This window comes from Helianthus annuus, chromosome 6 (genome assembly GCF_002127325.2).
Source record: "Helianthus annuus cultivar XRQ/B chromosome 6, HanXRQr2.0-SUNRISE, whole genome shotgun sequence".
Taxonomy (NCBI): Eukaryota; Viridiplantae; Streptophyta; class Magnoliopsida; order Asterales; family Asteraceae; genus Helianthus; species Helianthus annuus.
Genome location: NC_035438.2, coordinates 99,259,210 through 99,273,645, shown reverse-complemented (window position 1 = coordinate 99,273,645; position 14,436 = coordinate 99,259,210). Strand labels below are relative to the sequence as shown.

Here is a 14,436-nt window from a genome sequence, read left to right as displayed (position 1 = left end):
CATATTGTTGCTCTTGCTATTTTGAGCTTTAATGGAAGGCATATGTATGATTTGCCAAAGATGCTTTATGAACACATTAATTTTTTTAAACATCAAACTCACACACCCACCACAAACTCTTTAACATTTCTTAATAACTCAATGTTATTTGTTTTCATTATGTTGTGTACTGTCTACTGTTGCATTTTCAAGACTTTAAACTAATTTGGCCTTTTCACTTTCATATTTGTGACTATGAGACCAACTCTAAAGTATAACTTGGTCTAATGTACACATTTTGCAAACTACTCCATGATATGTCCTCTTTCATTGCAAATTAAGCCAAAAAGATATAATGCTCCAAATTTTAGATGCTTAGCCAGACACTTTCCAAATTCCTTTTTCTTTATCTGCATAGTGCATTAGTATTCAATCATGGAGGTATGATCTGATCTCTAATGCTTCGTTCACCATTTGTTTAAACAAATATTAGATTTTGCAGCATCATATCTTTTAGGCTTAATTATGCTCTGTCATCATATCTTTTTGAATATTCTGCTCAAGGGGAAAACAAATGCTGGTGGCTATAATTTAGAAATTTACCGGCTATGCTTGAGTAATATTAAGTACAATCATATCTTTTGATTCATTATTTTTATAGTTGGAAGAAGCCAACCATCATCTAACAGCTTTGGAAAAAGTTTTTGCAAAGATTCAGTTCTTACAAAATCCCCCGTTAAGAAAGTAAGTCATGATCTTTCTGGATTAAAAATTCTCTCAGATATTGATTGACTCGATGAAATATAAAAATTTATTATATACAAGGAAACTGGAAAAGACTACGGATAATAAGCTTATGGATTTTGTTTATGATTGGTTTTTTCCTTTAAAAATACTTTCAATACAAACAGAGAGCTGCATTTGAAGTTAGACGCACTGTTCTCTTACCACAAAAGGGTGCTACTGAAATTCTCAAACTCAAAATGGCCATCATATCATTGCCAGTGTGGAGGAACACTATAGGGTGGATGATGTCCACCAATTTTTCTTATTTTATACCGTTTGATGACAACATCAACATTCCAAGGTTCATTTTTTTTTCCATTTTACTCTCTTTTAACCATATCATGTCATGGTTCAAAATCACTTTGGATCGAAACTTGCCATTTTCAGTAGGGTTGGCCAAGCCAAGATGACCAGCATAAACCTGTTGCCCTTCTTTCTTTTTTAAAAATTATAAATATTTGATGCTGTAAGTATAATCATAAAAACAACATTATTAATAGTAATATCTAACTTTGCATTTAGTTCATGTGTAATTTGCATAGCGAGAAGTTAAAAACTCATAACTGAGGGACCTTAAGGTCGTTCCTGTATAAAACAACTTTACCGGGAAACATAAAAATGGAAAAAAAATCTCTTTGAAAAGAACCCATAGGCATACGATTTGTGCAAGATGTGCATAAGGAGCTTCCAGATGTGCAGCCAACATATGTCACTAAACAGGCTAAAGGATCAATGTTTACGACCCACATGATTCACCTCATTCAAAGGGTTGTCAACATGTTTTTAGATTATATTTGTATTTCATTTACTTGAAACTGAGTTTGTTATTGCTATTTTGTAGACCAAGGATTGATTTGCAAAGGGTAAGGACCTGGTGGTGAGTATGATGGCATCAATGGGAATAAGCTCTTCTACCACCACCATCAGCGACAGTAGCAAGAAAAGCTTTTGTTATTGTATTTATGTTTTTACATCTTAAAGTTTTACTTCCTTTTAGTGTACTTTGACTTTCTTTTATTGAAAACTTGCAGCAGCTATAATATGGGTTTGGGGTTGCAATTATGATAATGGTGTCTTTGTGGTTGTGCTTTTAAATTCTTACTTTTTAAGGTTATTGAAATACAAGGGTGTTGTTTCTATGGTCATTGAATTCAATGTGTAGTCGGGTATGTAGTAGTCAAAGAGTCAAATGTAGGTTGATGTGATAAAGTTTCTATGGTCATTGAATTCAGTGCTCTTGCGTGTTTCCATTTTTCCTTTTGTAATGCTAGGTGTTAAACGATGCATCAACAAATTCGTATCAATTCAGTATTAATATGTTTATGATATTAGGCCATGTTTGGTTTAGCTTTTCAAAACAACTTATAACTTTTTGGAAAAGTTAATAAGTCACAATAGAGTGACTTATTGACTTTTTCCCTCACAAAATAGTTTGATACAAACACTTTTTAACTTTTTAAAAAGTCAATAAACTAATAAGTCACTAAAATAAGCACTCCCAAACACCCCCTTAATATTTATTTTGTTTCTATTCATGTATTTCAATTATTTGGTGTACTCTCTATCATTTTCGTTAATATTTCAACATATATATAATTAAAATATTTATGTCAACAATGTTAAAATAGTTATTTTTCTTATTAGCCATCCATGTAACACACGAGAACTTAGACTAGTGACATTATAAAATATAATCTATAATTGTAACTAATATAAACAGAATTGTAAAAATTATAATATATATTTTTCGCAATCAATATAGTTTAAATTGCATTTTTGTTTAAATAAATTAATATAATAATTATTACCTTTTGTATATTGTTATTATTGTTTTTTAATGAAATCTTGAATGATAACTAAACATCATTTCCGTATTTAAAATGTTTGCATATCTTATAAATAAACAACCATTTGATGTTTAGCAAATGATTATTAATAAAACTCAAACACAATCACTATCAAAGGTTGGATTATACTTAAAAGAATCGGTTTTGCTCATGACAGTTGTATGTGACACTATCAAGAATAAAAAGAAGACACAAAATTAAGTTTCTAATATTAGATAACGATGAAAAATGTTACAAATATGACGAGGCATGTGGTGTACAAAGAAATATTCGAGATTTATAGATTGTTTATATGTTTGTTACTTACCAATGAGGTTGGTGACCGATTAACAAAGGCAAAAGCCTTTAGATACACTTAAATTTGAAGGTCTTAGATTCAAGACTTCAAGTCCCACATACAACATAAATAATAGAGAGCAAAAAGAACTTTTATATTGTAAATTAACTTTTTCCCGTATTTAACACATCATTTCTTTTATTATAAAATGAATTATATTATATATTATATAAAGTAAAATATATTATATAAAATGAACTGTGATTTTTTTCGTATTTATTTGTTAATGAGAAGCAACTTCGTGTTAAAGAGTGGGGGTGTTTAAATATGTTAATAATCGTAGCACGAGAAACAATTGTGAGTATAGTAGTATCTACATTTATGTGTAAAATTAATAGATTTATAAGAAGTTTTTTTATACAGTCCGTGTAACACACGGGATCTTAAACTAGTTGCTAAATAAATCAAACCGAAGGCCTTTATTTATGAAGAATCAAACAGTTACAAAAACACCATATTTGAACATTTTATTATTAATCATGCCAAGTGTTTTAGATCAACAAATATTTAGTGTCTATTTTTCTCAAGTTTTATAAATAATAATAAATAAAATATGATTACAGACCGTAAGAATAATATTCAGCAGGACCGCAGGCACGAAATGCCGATCAAATATTTTAAATGGGAATTTGTATATGATTACATCGTCTTGCAAAATGTACCAATTTTGTTGTAAAAATACATTTTAGAGTTAAATGTCATTTTAGTGCCAGTGGTTTTGACCAGTTTCGTAGTTTAGTCCAAAGGTTTCATTTTTCTTCTGTGGGTCCAAAAAGGTTTCACTGTTGCCATTTTAGTCCACTGAGTTAACTTCATCCATTATTTCTGTTAATCTGAAGGGCGATTCGGTCATTTTATATGACCGGATTACCTTTCTAGTTAACAGAATTACATATAAAGTGACCGAATTGCCTTTCTGATTAACAGAAAAAATGAATAAAGTTAACCCAGTAGACTAAAATGACAATGATGAAACCCTTTTGGATCCACAGGAGAAAAATGAAACATTTATAAAAAATTAAAAAGAAAGGTCGGTGCACTAACTGACAAAAATTTCTTTGTGCTTCTCTTTAAAGACTTCTGGGACCTTCTCTTTTAAATCTCTTGCCACCAACCCTTTTCTTCCCCTCTCAATCAATTGCAGCCACATCTCACTTATGAGTAAACCACAATCAGACGCTTCACTCGCCAACATTCACAATCCACAAAATAACAACAACTACAATCGCGGCGGAAATGACGGTGGTGGCCGGGGTAATGGCGGCAGAGGAGGCGGTGGCCGCGGTGGTGGTGGTTATCATCACGGTGGACGAAACGGAAATCATTCGCAACAATACAGTAATCAACAGCAGGAACAGTATCAGGAAAATTATGGAGGCGATAGAGGTAGAGGCAGGGGTCGAGAATCCGGTGGGATCGGAAGTGGTCTCGGCCGTGGTCAGCAAAGTCAACGGACTCCGGCTAACCCTAGGCAGAATGTCGATCGAGTGCCGGAAGTCAACGCGTGGAGTCGTGTAGCGTCTGGTCAACCGGCTTTGGCCCAAACACAAACCCTAACTCAGAACCGGAATGGTATAACTCATCACTTTACAGTTTGTTTCTATATTGGTGTTTGATTGTGTGATTTGTTAGTTTTTAGTTAGGTTAATACATTATGTGAAGGTAGGTTAATTTCATTATTTTATACTGTCTTTCAATCAGTTTAGTCTATTAGATCATTTTTGAAATTGTGTTAATTACTTAATTTTGTTTTTTTATCAATCAATTTTCAAATTGTGTTAATTTGGTTTTTTTATTCATATTGAAGTTCTGTTAACATAGGTTTTATTATGTGTGTTTGTTCTCTGTTTTCAGATCGTTAGGTTCAAGAAGTCAGTTCAAAATTATCAACTCTTAGTGTTATAGGCCACTCAAAAGATGATGTAACAAATGCTCTTCTACCAATTAAGTGTCCGGACCGCGGTACACACGAAATGAGATCGGTGACAAGCGACTCAAGATCGCATTCGAGGTTTGATTTTTGTTGTCTCCATCTGTTGCGATTTTTCACTAATATATATTGATCTGAACTTTATCCCCTTTCGACCTCCGGTTGATTTTTCATGATCTAAACCCATTAAATTCAACTAGGAAGTCAACATGTGTCTCTTCGTTGCTTGATGCTTCTTCTTCTCTTGGTCGTTCCTTTTGTAACAACTTTAACGCCGACTAATGAATTTAGTATAACCCCAGTATGTAGCTTTTTAATTCTCTCGCTTAAAATCATATAACTGTATATAGTGTATGCATTAAGACCGTAAATGCATTAAGACCCTAAACAACCATAATTCCGCCGACTATAAACAACCTAGAGATCGCCGCCGCAACGCGCGGCATCTGGCACCATCCTAGTTTGACTAAAATGGCATTTAACTGTACATTTTAATTGTCCAAATACTGGTTAATAAATTATAACTATAACTACCACCGTCACCTTCTTCTCCGATGACTACTTCACTATCCACTTCCACCGTCTTCAACCGAAACCCAAACCTTAATCCCCATCGCACACGCATACACCACCTTCCACTTTCATGATTTTCACCAAACGCCAATTCAGAAGACCACAACAACCTCACATCACCGGAGAAAAGATCATCTGCTGCAGGGGACCTGTTTCTAGGCATAACGTCCAGGATTATTCGAACCCGAAATTTGATGAGGCAACGGTTGGATTCAGAGGAGAAAGTTATGTTTGGCGATGGTAAGAAGGAGATGGATATTTGGAAGAGGGTGAGGAAATGGAGAGAGGTTGGTGTGGTGTGGGAGCAGCCGTTGAAAGCGGAGGAGAGAGAACGGCCGGTGGTCACCACCCCTGGGTTTAGTTTTTCTGCTGCTGGGTTATTGTTTCCGTATCATCTTGGTGTTGCCAAACTCCTTATCGAAAAAGGTTATATTAAGGTACATAAATTAAGGGTCAAGTTATTCTACAAAGTCTTCTAATTGTAAGAAGTGTAAGAAGGATTTATAGAGTGACAAGTGTCTAATAACCTAAAACTAAACCCACTACATCACCACCAAAAACCTAAACACCCCCCCCCCCCAACCAAAAAACCTAAACCCCCCCCCCCCCGGCAAAAAAAAAAACAAAAAAAAAACTATACCTCACAAAAAAACCCCCAAAAAACCTAAACCCCCCACCCCCACCCCCCAAAAACTTAAAAAACCTACCCCCCCCCCCCCACCCACCCCCCAAACACCTAAAAAAAATCTAAAAAAAACTAAACACCCACACCCACCCCCCACCCCCACCCAAAAACCTAAACCCCCACCCCCCACCCCCTCGGCAAGAAATTTTTTTTTTTTTTTTTTTTTTTTTTTTTTTTAGGGTGGGTGATGTGTGTGTGGGGGGGGGGGTTAGGTTTTTGGTGGTGGTGGATGTTTAAGGGTTTTTTCTTTTTTTTTGTAGTGGGTTTTTTTAGGTTATTGGACACTTGTCACTCTATAAATCCTTCTTACACTTCTTACAATTAGGATCCTTTGTATTTGATCCTAATCCCACAAATTAATATCTTTCTTTTTATTTTCCGGGAAACTTATAAATATTTTGCTAACTAACCGGATCAGGTAAATCGTAGTTACGCTGCTGCAAGTGGTTATGGTAGGAAACCAGTTGACTTCGAATTCTTTGTTGATTATGTTATGTTTCAGTTTGTTTGTACTGATGGTATTTGATTGAATCACGAAACAACTCCCTTGGCTGGTTCATCAGCTGGTGCTATAGTATGTGCAGTGGTTGCATCAGGAGCAAGTATGGATTGGAGGAGGCTTTACAAGTCACAAAAGTTTTGGCGGAAGATTGTCGAAGTAGAGGGACTGCTTTCCGTCTTGGGGTATGTTTCTCAACTTGTGTGTCGAAGTTGGAAACCAAATGGGTCGGGTTGGTCCTACCGTCCACACTTTTGCCCCTGAGTGTGTTTGAGGCGCTTAAGTTGCGCCTTACCTGAGTACCTAGGCGTGCGCTTTTGACTACTATGTTTGAACACTATAAATGCAAAACTTTATTATTACAATAAACCCAATTTTCCCATTCAACCCGTTTCATTTTTAGCTAATTATTGTATTTAATTTTACCAGTTTGGCCTGTTATTAAACAGATACAACACAGCTGCCATTTGTTTTATAGTTTGGTTGACTATGGCTACCGATAATATGTTTTTATTGAGATGTGATCCCAAAATGGTAATTGTTTTTACGGGCAGGCTGTTCTCAGAGATGTGCTTGAACAATTTCTGCCGGATGATGCTCATATAAGGTCTAATGGGCGGGTTAGAGGTATGCATACTTCTCTCATACTACTAGAAATTTGCAGAAGTTTCTAAACTGCTAGTTATAGTTGTGTATGAATATAGTGTTGGAATTTTCGTGTAACTTTTAGAAAATAATTTTAGTCAATTTGTCAAACAAACTGAACACAGCGGAAAACATGTACACGAGATTCGGTTCTAAACCGATTCCACCAGTGATCTCATTACAATCAAAATAGGTTATATATAAAATTAAAGAATCGTGACTACTAAGTGAGACACCTTGGTTCAACGAACGATCTCGCTAGATGATCGTTCACCACGAAATCATATTTGTTCGTTTGAAACGATTTCAAACCGAAACCTTTAAACTAAAGAAAAATAAAGTTCAAAAACTTTACTTACCTTTTTGCGTAATTGAAGAAACAACAAGCTTTGTGTATCCCTTTTGAAATATTGCAATTGGGTGAGAACGTCCAGTAGGTTATCCTTTTGGATGAATTGTAGAGTTTTTACAAAAACCTCCAATCAAGTATGAAAACTCTTGATTTTTATAAGCCTTGGCAGACCTTAAAAAACTTGGAGTCCCACTTCCGTATATCTCAAAAGAGTCATATATGAGGTATTCCCTTTTAATAGGTACCAAACTTTTAATAGATAATAATAATCAAGATCTTATGAAGTTTAAAGATATATAAGGATTAAGATTTGTAATCTAATTACAACTCTTCATAATTATCTCATAATTATAACAACTAGGTTAGAACCCCGTGTATTACACGGGTTGAATAAATATAATTTTATATATTAAATAATAAAAATTTATATCTTTATGACTCTTGTATATTGTATGGGTTAAATAAATGTAATTTTATATATCAAATAATAAAAAAAGTTATATCTTTAAAAACCATGTATATTACACAGATTAAATAAATGTAATTTTGTATACTAAATACTAAAAACGTCGTATCTTTAAAAAAACCTGTGTATAATCGGATTGAATAAATCTACCAAATAATAAAAAATTACATCCTTAAAAACCCCGTATATTACACGTGTTGAATAGATATAAAAAAGAGTTATATCTTTAAAAACCATATGTATTACACAGATTAAATAAATGTATTTTTGTATATTAAATACTAAAAACGTCGTATCTTTAAAATACCCGTGTATAGTCGGGTTGAAAAATCTACCAAATAATAAAAAAATATAATCCTAAATAAATGTAATTTTGTATATTAAATACTAAAAACGTCGTATCTTTAAAAAAACCCGTGTATAGTCGGGTTGAAAAATCTACCAAATAATAAAAAAAATTATATCCTTAAAAACCTCGCGTTTTACTCGATTTGAATAAACATAATTTTGTATACCAAATAATAAAAAAAGTTATGTTTTTAAATAATTAGGATAACATTTAATATTAATTTATTATTTATATATTTAATATAAGATAAGAGAGGTATTTGTTTTAAAAATATATTAAATTAGTAATTTAGATTTGAGGATAATATTTTTTTAAAGTATGATAAGATTTAATATTAATTTATTATTTATTTATTTAGATAAATATAAATTTGAGGATACCTCCAATGAATGACACGTGTCTAAAAGTTGGTTTCTTTTATTATAGTAGTTAGATTATCTGTTTTCTTCTAATTATCTAATAATTAATTATAATTAACAATTAATTATAATATTAATTCGACTCTCCGTAATTATTCTAAATAATTACATGTTTCTTTCATTACGCTTATTATTTCGTGATCCGGTGATTAACGATTAAAACACCGTTATATGTTCGTTGCCCAAAGTGTAACTCTTTGGGTCGTACCTGGATGACAACATTGAATTATAATCGACAATTGAACATTATATCCAACATATAGTTGCTGTAACACAAATTCTTTGGAGGCCTAGAGGTTTACTGGTTGATCAATTCGATTCAAGGGAGGATCTCATTGATGCAGTAATTACTTCTTCGTTTATTCCAGGGTAATCCTGTTTGTAATCAAGTTACTGGTCCTTACTTTTATGACATCATAGATTAAGCAAAAATCATATTTTGTGCAGTTATCTTGCACCAAGACCCGCGACCTTATTCAGAAACCGACTCTGTGTAGATGGTGGTTTGACCTTGTTTATGCCCCCAACATCCGCTGCCCAAACGGTTATCTTGATTGTCCTTTGTTGTTTAGCTACGGACCAACTTGCCGCAAAAATAGTTGGAAAACATCTTTTGGCTCTTGACATTGTTTACATCACAGGTCCGTGTCTGCGCTTTTCCTGCGGGTCGTTTGGGATTGGAAGACATTGGGATCAGCCCTGACTGTAATCCTGAAAATAGGGCGAGCGCGGGAGAGGTACAAAATTCTTTATGATGTTGTATGTTGAATATAGTAATTATAAATGGGTTGAAAAAAAAAAAAAAAGAAAAACACTAATAAAAGTGGGTCAAACAGTTCACCCAAAACCAAAACTGTATTTTAATCCATAAAACCTTGTAAATTATTTTATTCAAAAAACATATTAAATACTGAAACAATATCATATTTGACACGTACGCTAAATGGTTATATAGATTTTGGACAAAACCCCTTATTGACCTGGAAAACATTTAGGCCCCGTCCCATGCGTGCCCTCTCAGCCCATTTTTCCATCTTTACGAGAAACAATACTTCCCTTGTTTAGGTGGAGGAACAATTAAACCTTAGCTTTGTTAATATAGCTTTTCAGTTGGGCATTGGAGCCAGCAGCGGATTCGGTTCTTGATAACCTTTATGAGCTTGGATACATGGATGCAGCCGTCTGGGCTGCGTTAAACCCAGTTGAGGATGTGGTACAGGAAGAAGAGCCGATGGTTAGATCATGATTCCAGTTGACTTCGATTCTGCTCAATCCAGACCAATTCGAGCTGCAGATTTCAAGTTCTTCTGGCGCAGATCAACGCCTTCTGCAGAACTGCATACTAGTAGAGATAAAGTATACCGTAAGAGTGTCTATACACAAAACTAGAGAAGTATGAAGTGATGTAACTAAAATAGAAAATAAGAAATGAAAATCGTATATGGGTTGGGACATTGGTTGTAAAACGCGAAAGGAGCTCAGATGTGTTTTGATCCCAAAATATTATACACGATGCGCGAGCATTTCATATGCAAGTTGTTATTAGAAGAGTGTGCGAGGAGCTTAGACGCCTCTGGATCCCAAATTACTATGATGCACAATGCATGCACATCATGTATGTGTGGCGTCCTTAATTAAAAAAAAAGTATTAAAAATAAACTATAAATAATAAATTTTATATTGTTATACTTGTACACAAAAAAAACATAATTATAAAACACTAATAAAAAATACTTAAACATGGGTTCATCTCTCTCACCAACGGACACTCCAATATCTTCTCTAATCTTATCTTCTCTAATCTCACTGACACTTCAATATCTTCTTCAATCTCACCATCTTCATCATATAGAGCATGCCGTTTCCCATTGTCACTTCTTGATGGCCCGGACCCATTAGCAATTTAGCAGTGGCGGATTTACACCAAAATTTCAGGATTAAAGTTTAATTCTTTTTTTACCGTACTTCATACAATGTAAATGTAAACGAAAAAAAATACGATAATAAATAAAGTTAAATACATACTAAATAGATTTATCCTCTTCGGTTTTTGAAAGCTTAAAAGTCAAGCCGTTACATCGTCTTCTTTTACTTTATCAAAAGTTTCTCTTTAGGCTCGAGAAAAAACTCGAAATGAGCCAAACTTTATCGAGCTCGAGCCTGGCATGTGAAGCTTGTCAGGTTCATCTTGCCTTATCGAGCCCTAGTGTAACATTAGTTTTATTAATATTTAGTAATATTTACCCTTTATCTAAAGTTTTCTAGTAAACAAGCCGAGTGGAGCATGTTTAAACTTGTTTACCAGCCAAGCCCGAACTTAAAAATAAGTTTGTTTAGTAAATAAGTCCGAGCTTCACAACAGGCTCGCACGTGACCCTAAACGAGTCTATTATTAATATTATTTTTATTTAATACATTAATTAATAGATGATAAACGAGCCGAACTCGAGCTTTCAACACAAAGCTCGAACTGAGCCGAGCTCAAGCTTGGTCAAGATCGTTTGCACGATAGTGGAGGTGCATGGTGTTGCCTGTGGTGGTCGTTGTGTACGTTTGGTTCTTTTTCCCCTTCAAAAATCAATTCTAGCTAGAATTTGATCTATAAGCTATCATTTTAATTGGGGTTTTTAACTTATAAATTAAGTAGTGGATTTTTAATAAAACTTTGAGATGATAAGGGTGTTGGGCATTTTAAATTTAGAGAAGTAACATTTTTTTTTATTTCAGGGGTAGCATAATACAAAAAATGAAAAAAAATAAAAATTTGCACTTCACCTGAAAAGTTGAGAGGTAGCGGGTGCAACCCCTCACAATACTATAAATCCGCCCCTACTCATCACCTCTTGCTCTAACATTGAAAGTTCTGGATACGGTGAGTTTAGACGGAAGTTTGGAAAGGATAAAACTAATTCGGTAGAATTCTCGTCATAATAGTGATAAGTAGAAGGTTCCATTTCATACCGAAAGAATATACATAATTTACAAGTTGGAGAAAATTTTCTCCAGCATTTCCCCTCTAATGTCCAAAACTTATCAACTAATGAACACATGACCCTACATATACATGATGATTTGGAGTGGACTAGCTCCTTCATACGGATGAGCTCATTCGTGCGGATGAGTCTTATCCGCATGAATGTGTTACATTCGTACGAACTTGTCTTGTCATCTCCAAAGTCATGTGTTTGTATCTAATCTATACGTATTAAATGAAGTGTAGAAGGAGATATGAGTAGAAAATGGTGAATGCTTCTCTGGATTTGTTGTAGAAGCTTGTATCTTCGTGTTTCTGATCCGTGCAAACAATCACCCGCTCTGATACCACTTGTGAATTCGAACCCTGGATCGAATCTTAAACCGATGAATGCGTACCGACACGAGATATGTGCGAAATCCAATCACGTGTGTGGATGAGAACACGAGGATGTAATTAATGCTGATTTCTATTAAGACTTTAACAGTACAAAACCACGAAATCAGTTGGGGGGAGCTTCGGTTCAAGAATACCCAAAAGTTACAAATGAACTAGACAAGACACCTATTTATAGACCTGTGGGTTTGAACAAGGACTGCTGTGGCTTCGTACGAAGCCATCAGCCTTCGTACGAAGGCACACTTGAATGTTGTCATGGCTTCGTATGAAGCTCCCTTCGAACGAAGACATTCTTACTCAATGGTCTTCATGCTCTTCTTTGTATAGAACCAGTCTTGTCTCATTTATTTCAGCTACGTTACGCGATTGACACAAGCGATAGACATATGCACTCACAACCTTCCTCGATCTGCTTCATTTTTAGGCAGCTGCTCTTTGTTTCTGTGGTAAACCGCCTTCCGATAGTAGTAATCGTGGAAAGGATTTACCGATTCATCTGCAGCTTGATTCTGACATTCCCTCTTAAAATGACCTTTCTGCTTGCATTTGAAGCAAGTCACCTTCGATTTATCAAATCCAAGTTTTGTAGACGGACCACCGATACACTGTCTGCCCGTGATCTCCATAAATCTCTGCGCTCGTCGGATAACACTCGCTATACACCAACGGATATCGATCAACTCCATTTCCTCTGGGTCTATCTGGTCGTAATCCTCCTTAGTCATGTTCGGGTTGCCTATATTACCCGCAACTAAGCTTTCATATGATTCGAGGATTGAAGCCAGGAATACCATCTGCTGTTTTGCCGCTTCACTGAGGCTTTGTGCGTTGTTAAGGTTCACGACAGTATTGCATTGGACAACGTTCTGGTTCGAGTTGCTTGGAGCATTTTATGCAGAAGATGACTTTGTGTTTGACCCCGATCCTGAATAACCGAATCCACCTCCGGATGATGATCCACCACTTTGAGGGTTTTTTGATGTATCATTTGTGTTATTGGCACTAAAAGGTGTTCCTATTTTCGGTGACGGAGTGTTAGAGATCATGCTACCCCGACAGTACAAGTTGTTTAGTTTTCTGATTTCCAATTCATGACCTTCTGATTTTTCTATTAACCAGTTTAGAGTCATGTCATTAATTGGTTTAGTATTTTTCAGAATCATAGCGTAATACTGCCAGTCCTGTTCATTCGGGAATGCCTCGAATAATTTTTCAATGATTTCTTCATGATCTTTCGTTACCCCGAACCTCTCAAGTTCCAGCTTTAAGTGACAGAATCTTTCAATCATCTAGCGCACGTTCTCACCTTTTAGACAAGCGAATAGGTCAAACTCTTTCGTTAGTAAAGATCGTTTGTTCTTTACTATCTCTTCACCACTGGTACATTTCTTCTTCAATGCTGCCCACAAACTTTTGGACGTGTCATCATAATCAAGCAATGAGATAATGTCATCTCTGACTGACTGATGAATAAGAGCAATAGTCTTTTGTTCAGTAGTTAACAGTTCGTGTTCAGTCTGTCCCAACTCGGTAAACAATAAGTTTGGATTTGTGTATCCCACCTGAATCATCTTCCAGCTCTCGTAAGCATATGCCTTTAACCAGTTATCGAATCTCTTCTCCACGAATCTCTTCTCCCACCAGTTGTAATCTTCGATGTTCATAAGCTTTGGCGGCTTTTGGTAGGTTCCGTATGCGTTGTCGGCGTTCAACGACTCAGAAATAACCTTTGTCATATTCTTCGGATTTGTATCAGAAGGGGATGGATCCAAAGTAGTGAAAGCGTCCAAGGATTCATTGTAGAACTCACCTTCCATGATCAACACCTGAAAATGACAAACACTTAGACAATTCAAGAGTGGAAATAACCAATATAGTCACTTCTTACGAAGCTGGAATAGTGCTTTCGTACGAAGCTGCAATACAAACTGAACAGACAAGACTTGTGCGTTCGTACGAAACTGGAAGTGGCTTCGTACGAAGGGACTTCAAATTCACAAAGACCTGTTTTTTGCTGGGTTCGTACGAAGCTACAACAGTAACTTCGTAAAAGTCAGATTCTGTAAAAAATCACAACTAAGGATGTGGGTTCGTACGATGCTTGAATGTCTGGCTTCATACGAAGCTAATCTGCAAAGAAACTTGTTGTGTTTTTCATGGTTTTTTTTATCAGATTATTTGAGATTTAAGTTGAAT

At 35.2% G+C, this 14,436-nt stretch overlaps 1 protein-coding gene and 1 pseudogene across 1 annotated transcript; both read left to right on the top strand.

Moving 5' to 3' along the window:
• Positions 1-4,042: 4,042 nt before the first annotated feature.
• On the top strand, positions 4,043-10,397 carry LOC110927301 (annotated as a pseudogene).
• Positions 4,107-4,565, top strand: LOC110901209 (anti-sigma-I factor RsgI). Its single transcript, XM_022148052.1, has one exon. It carries the CDS (start codon positions 4,107-4,109, stop codon positions 4,563-4,565), a length of 459 nt encoding a protein of 152 aa, XP_022003744.1.
• Positions 10,398-14,436: the final 4,039 nt, after the last annotated feature.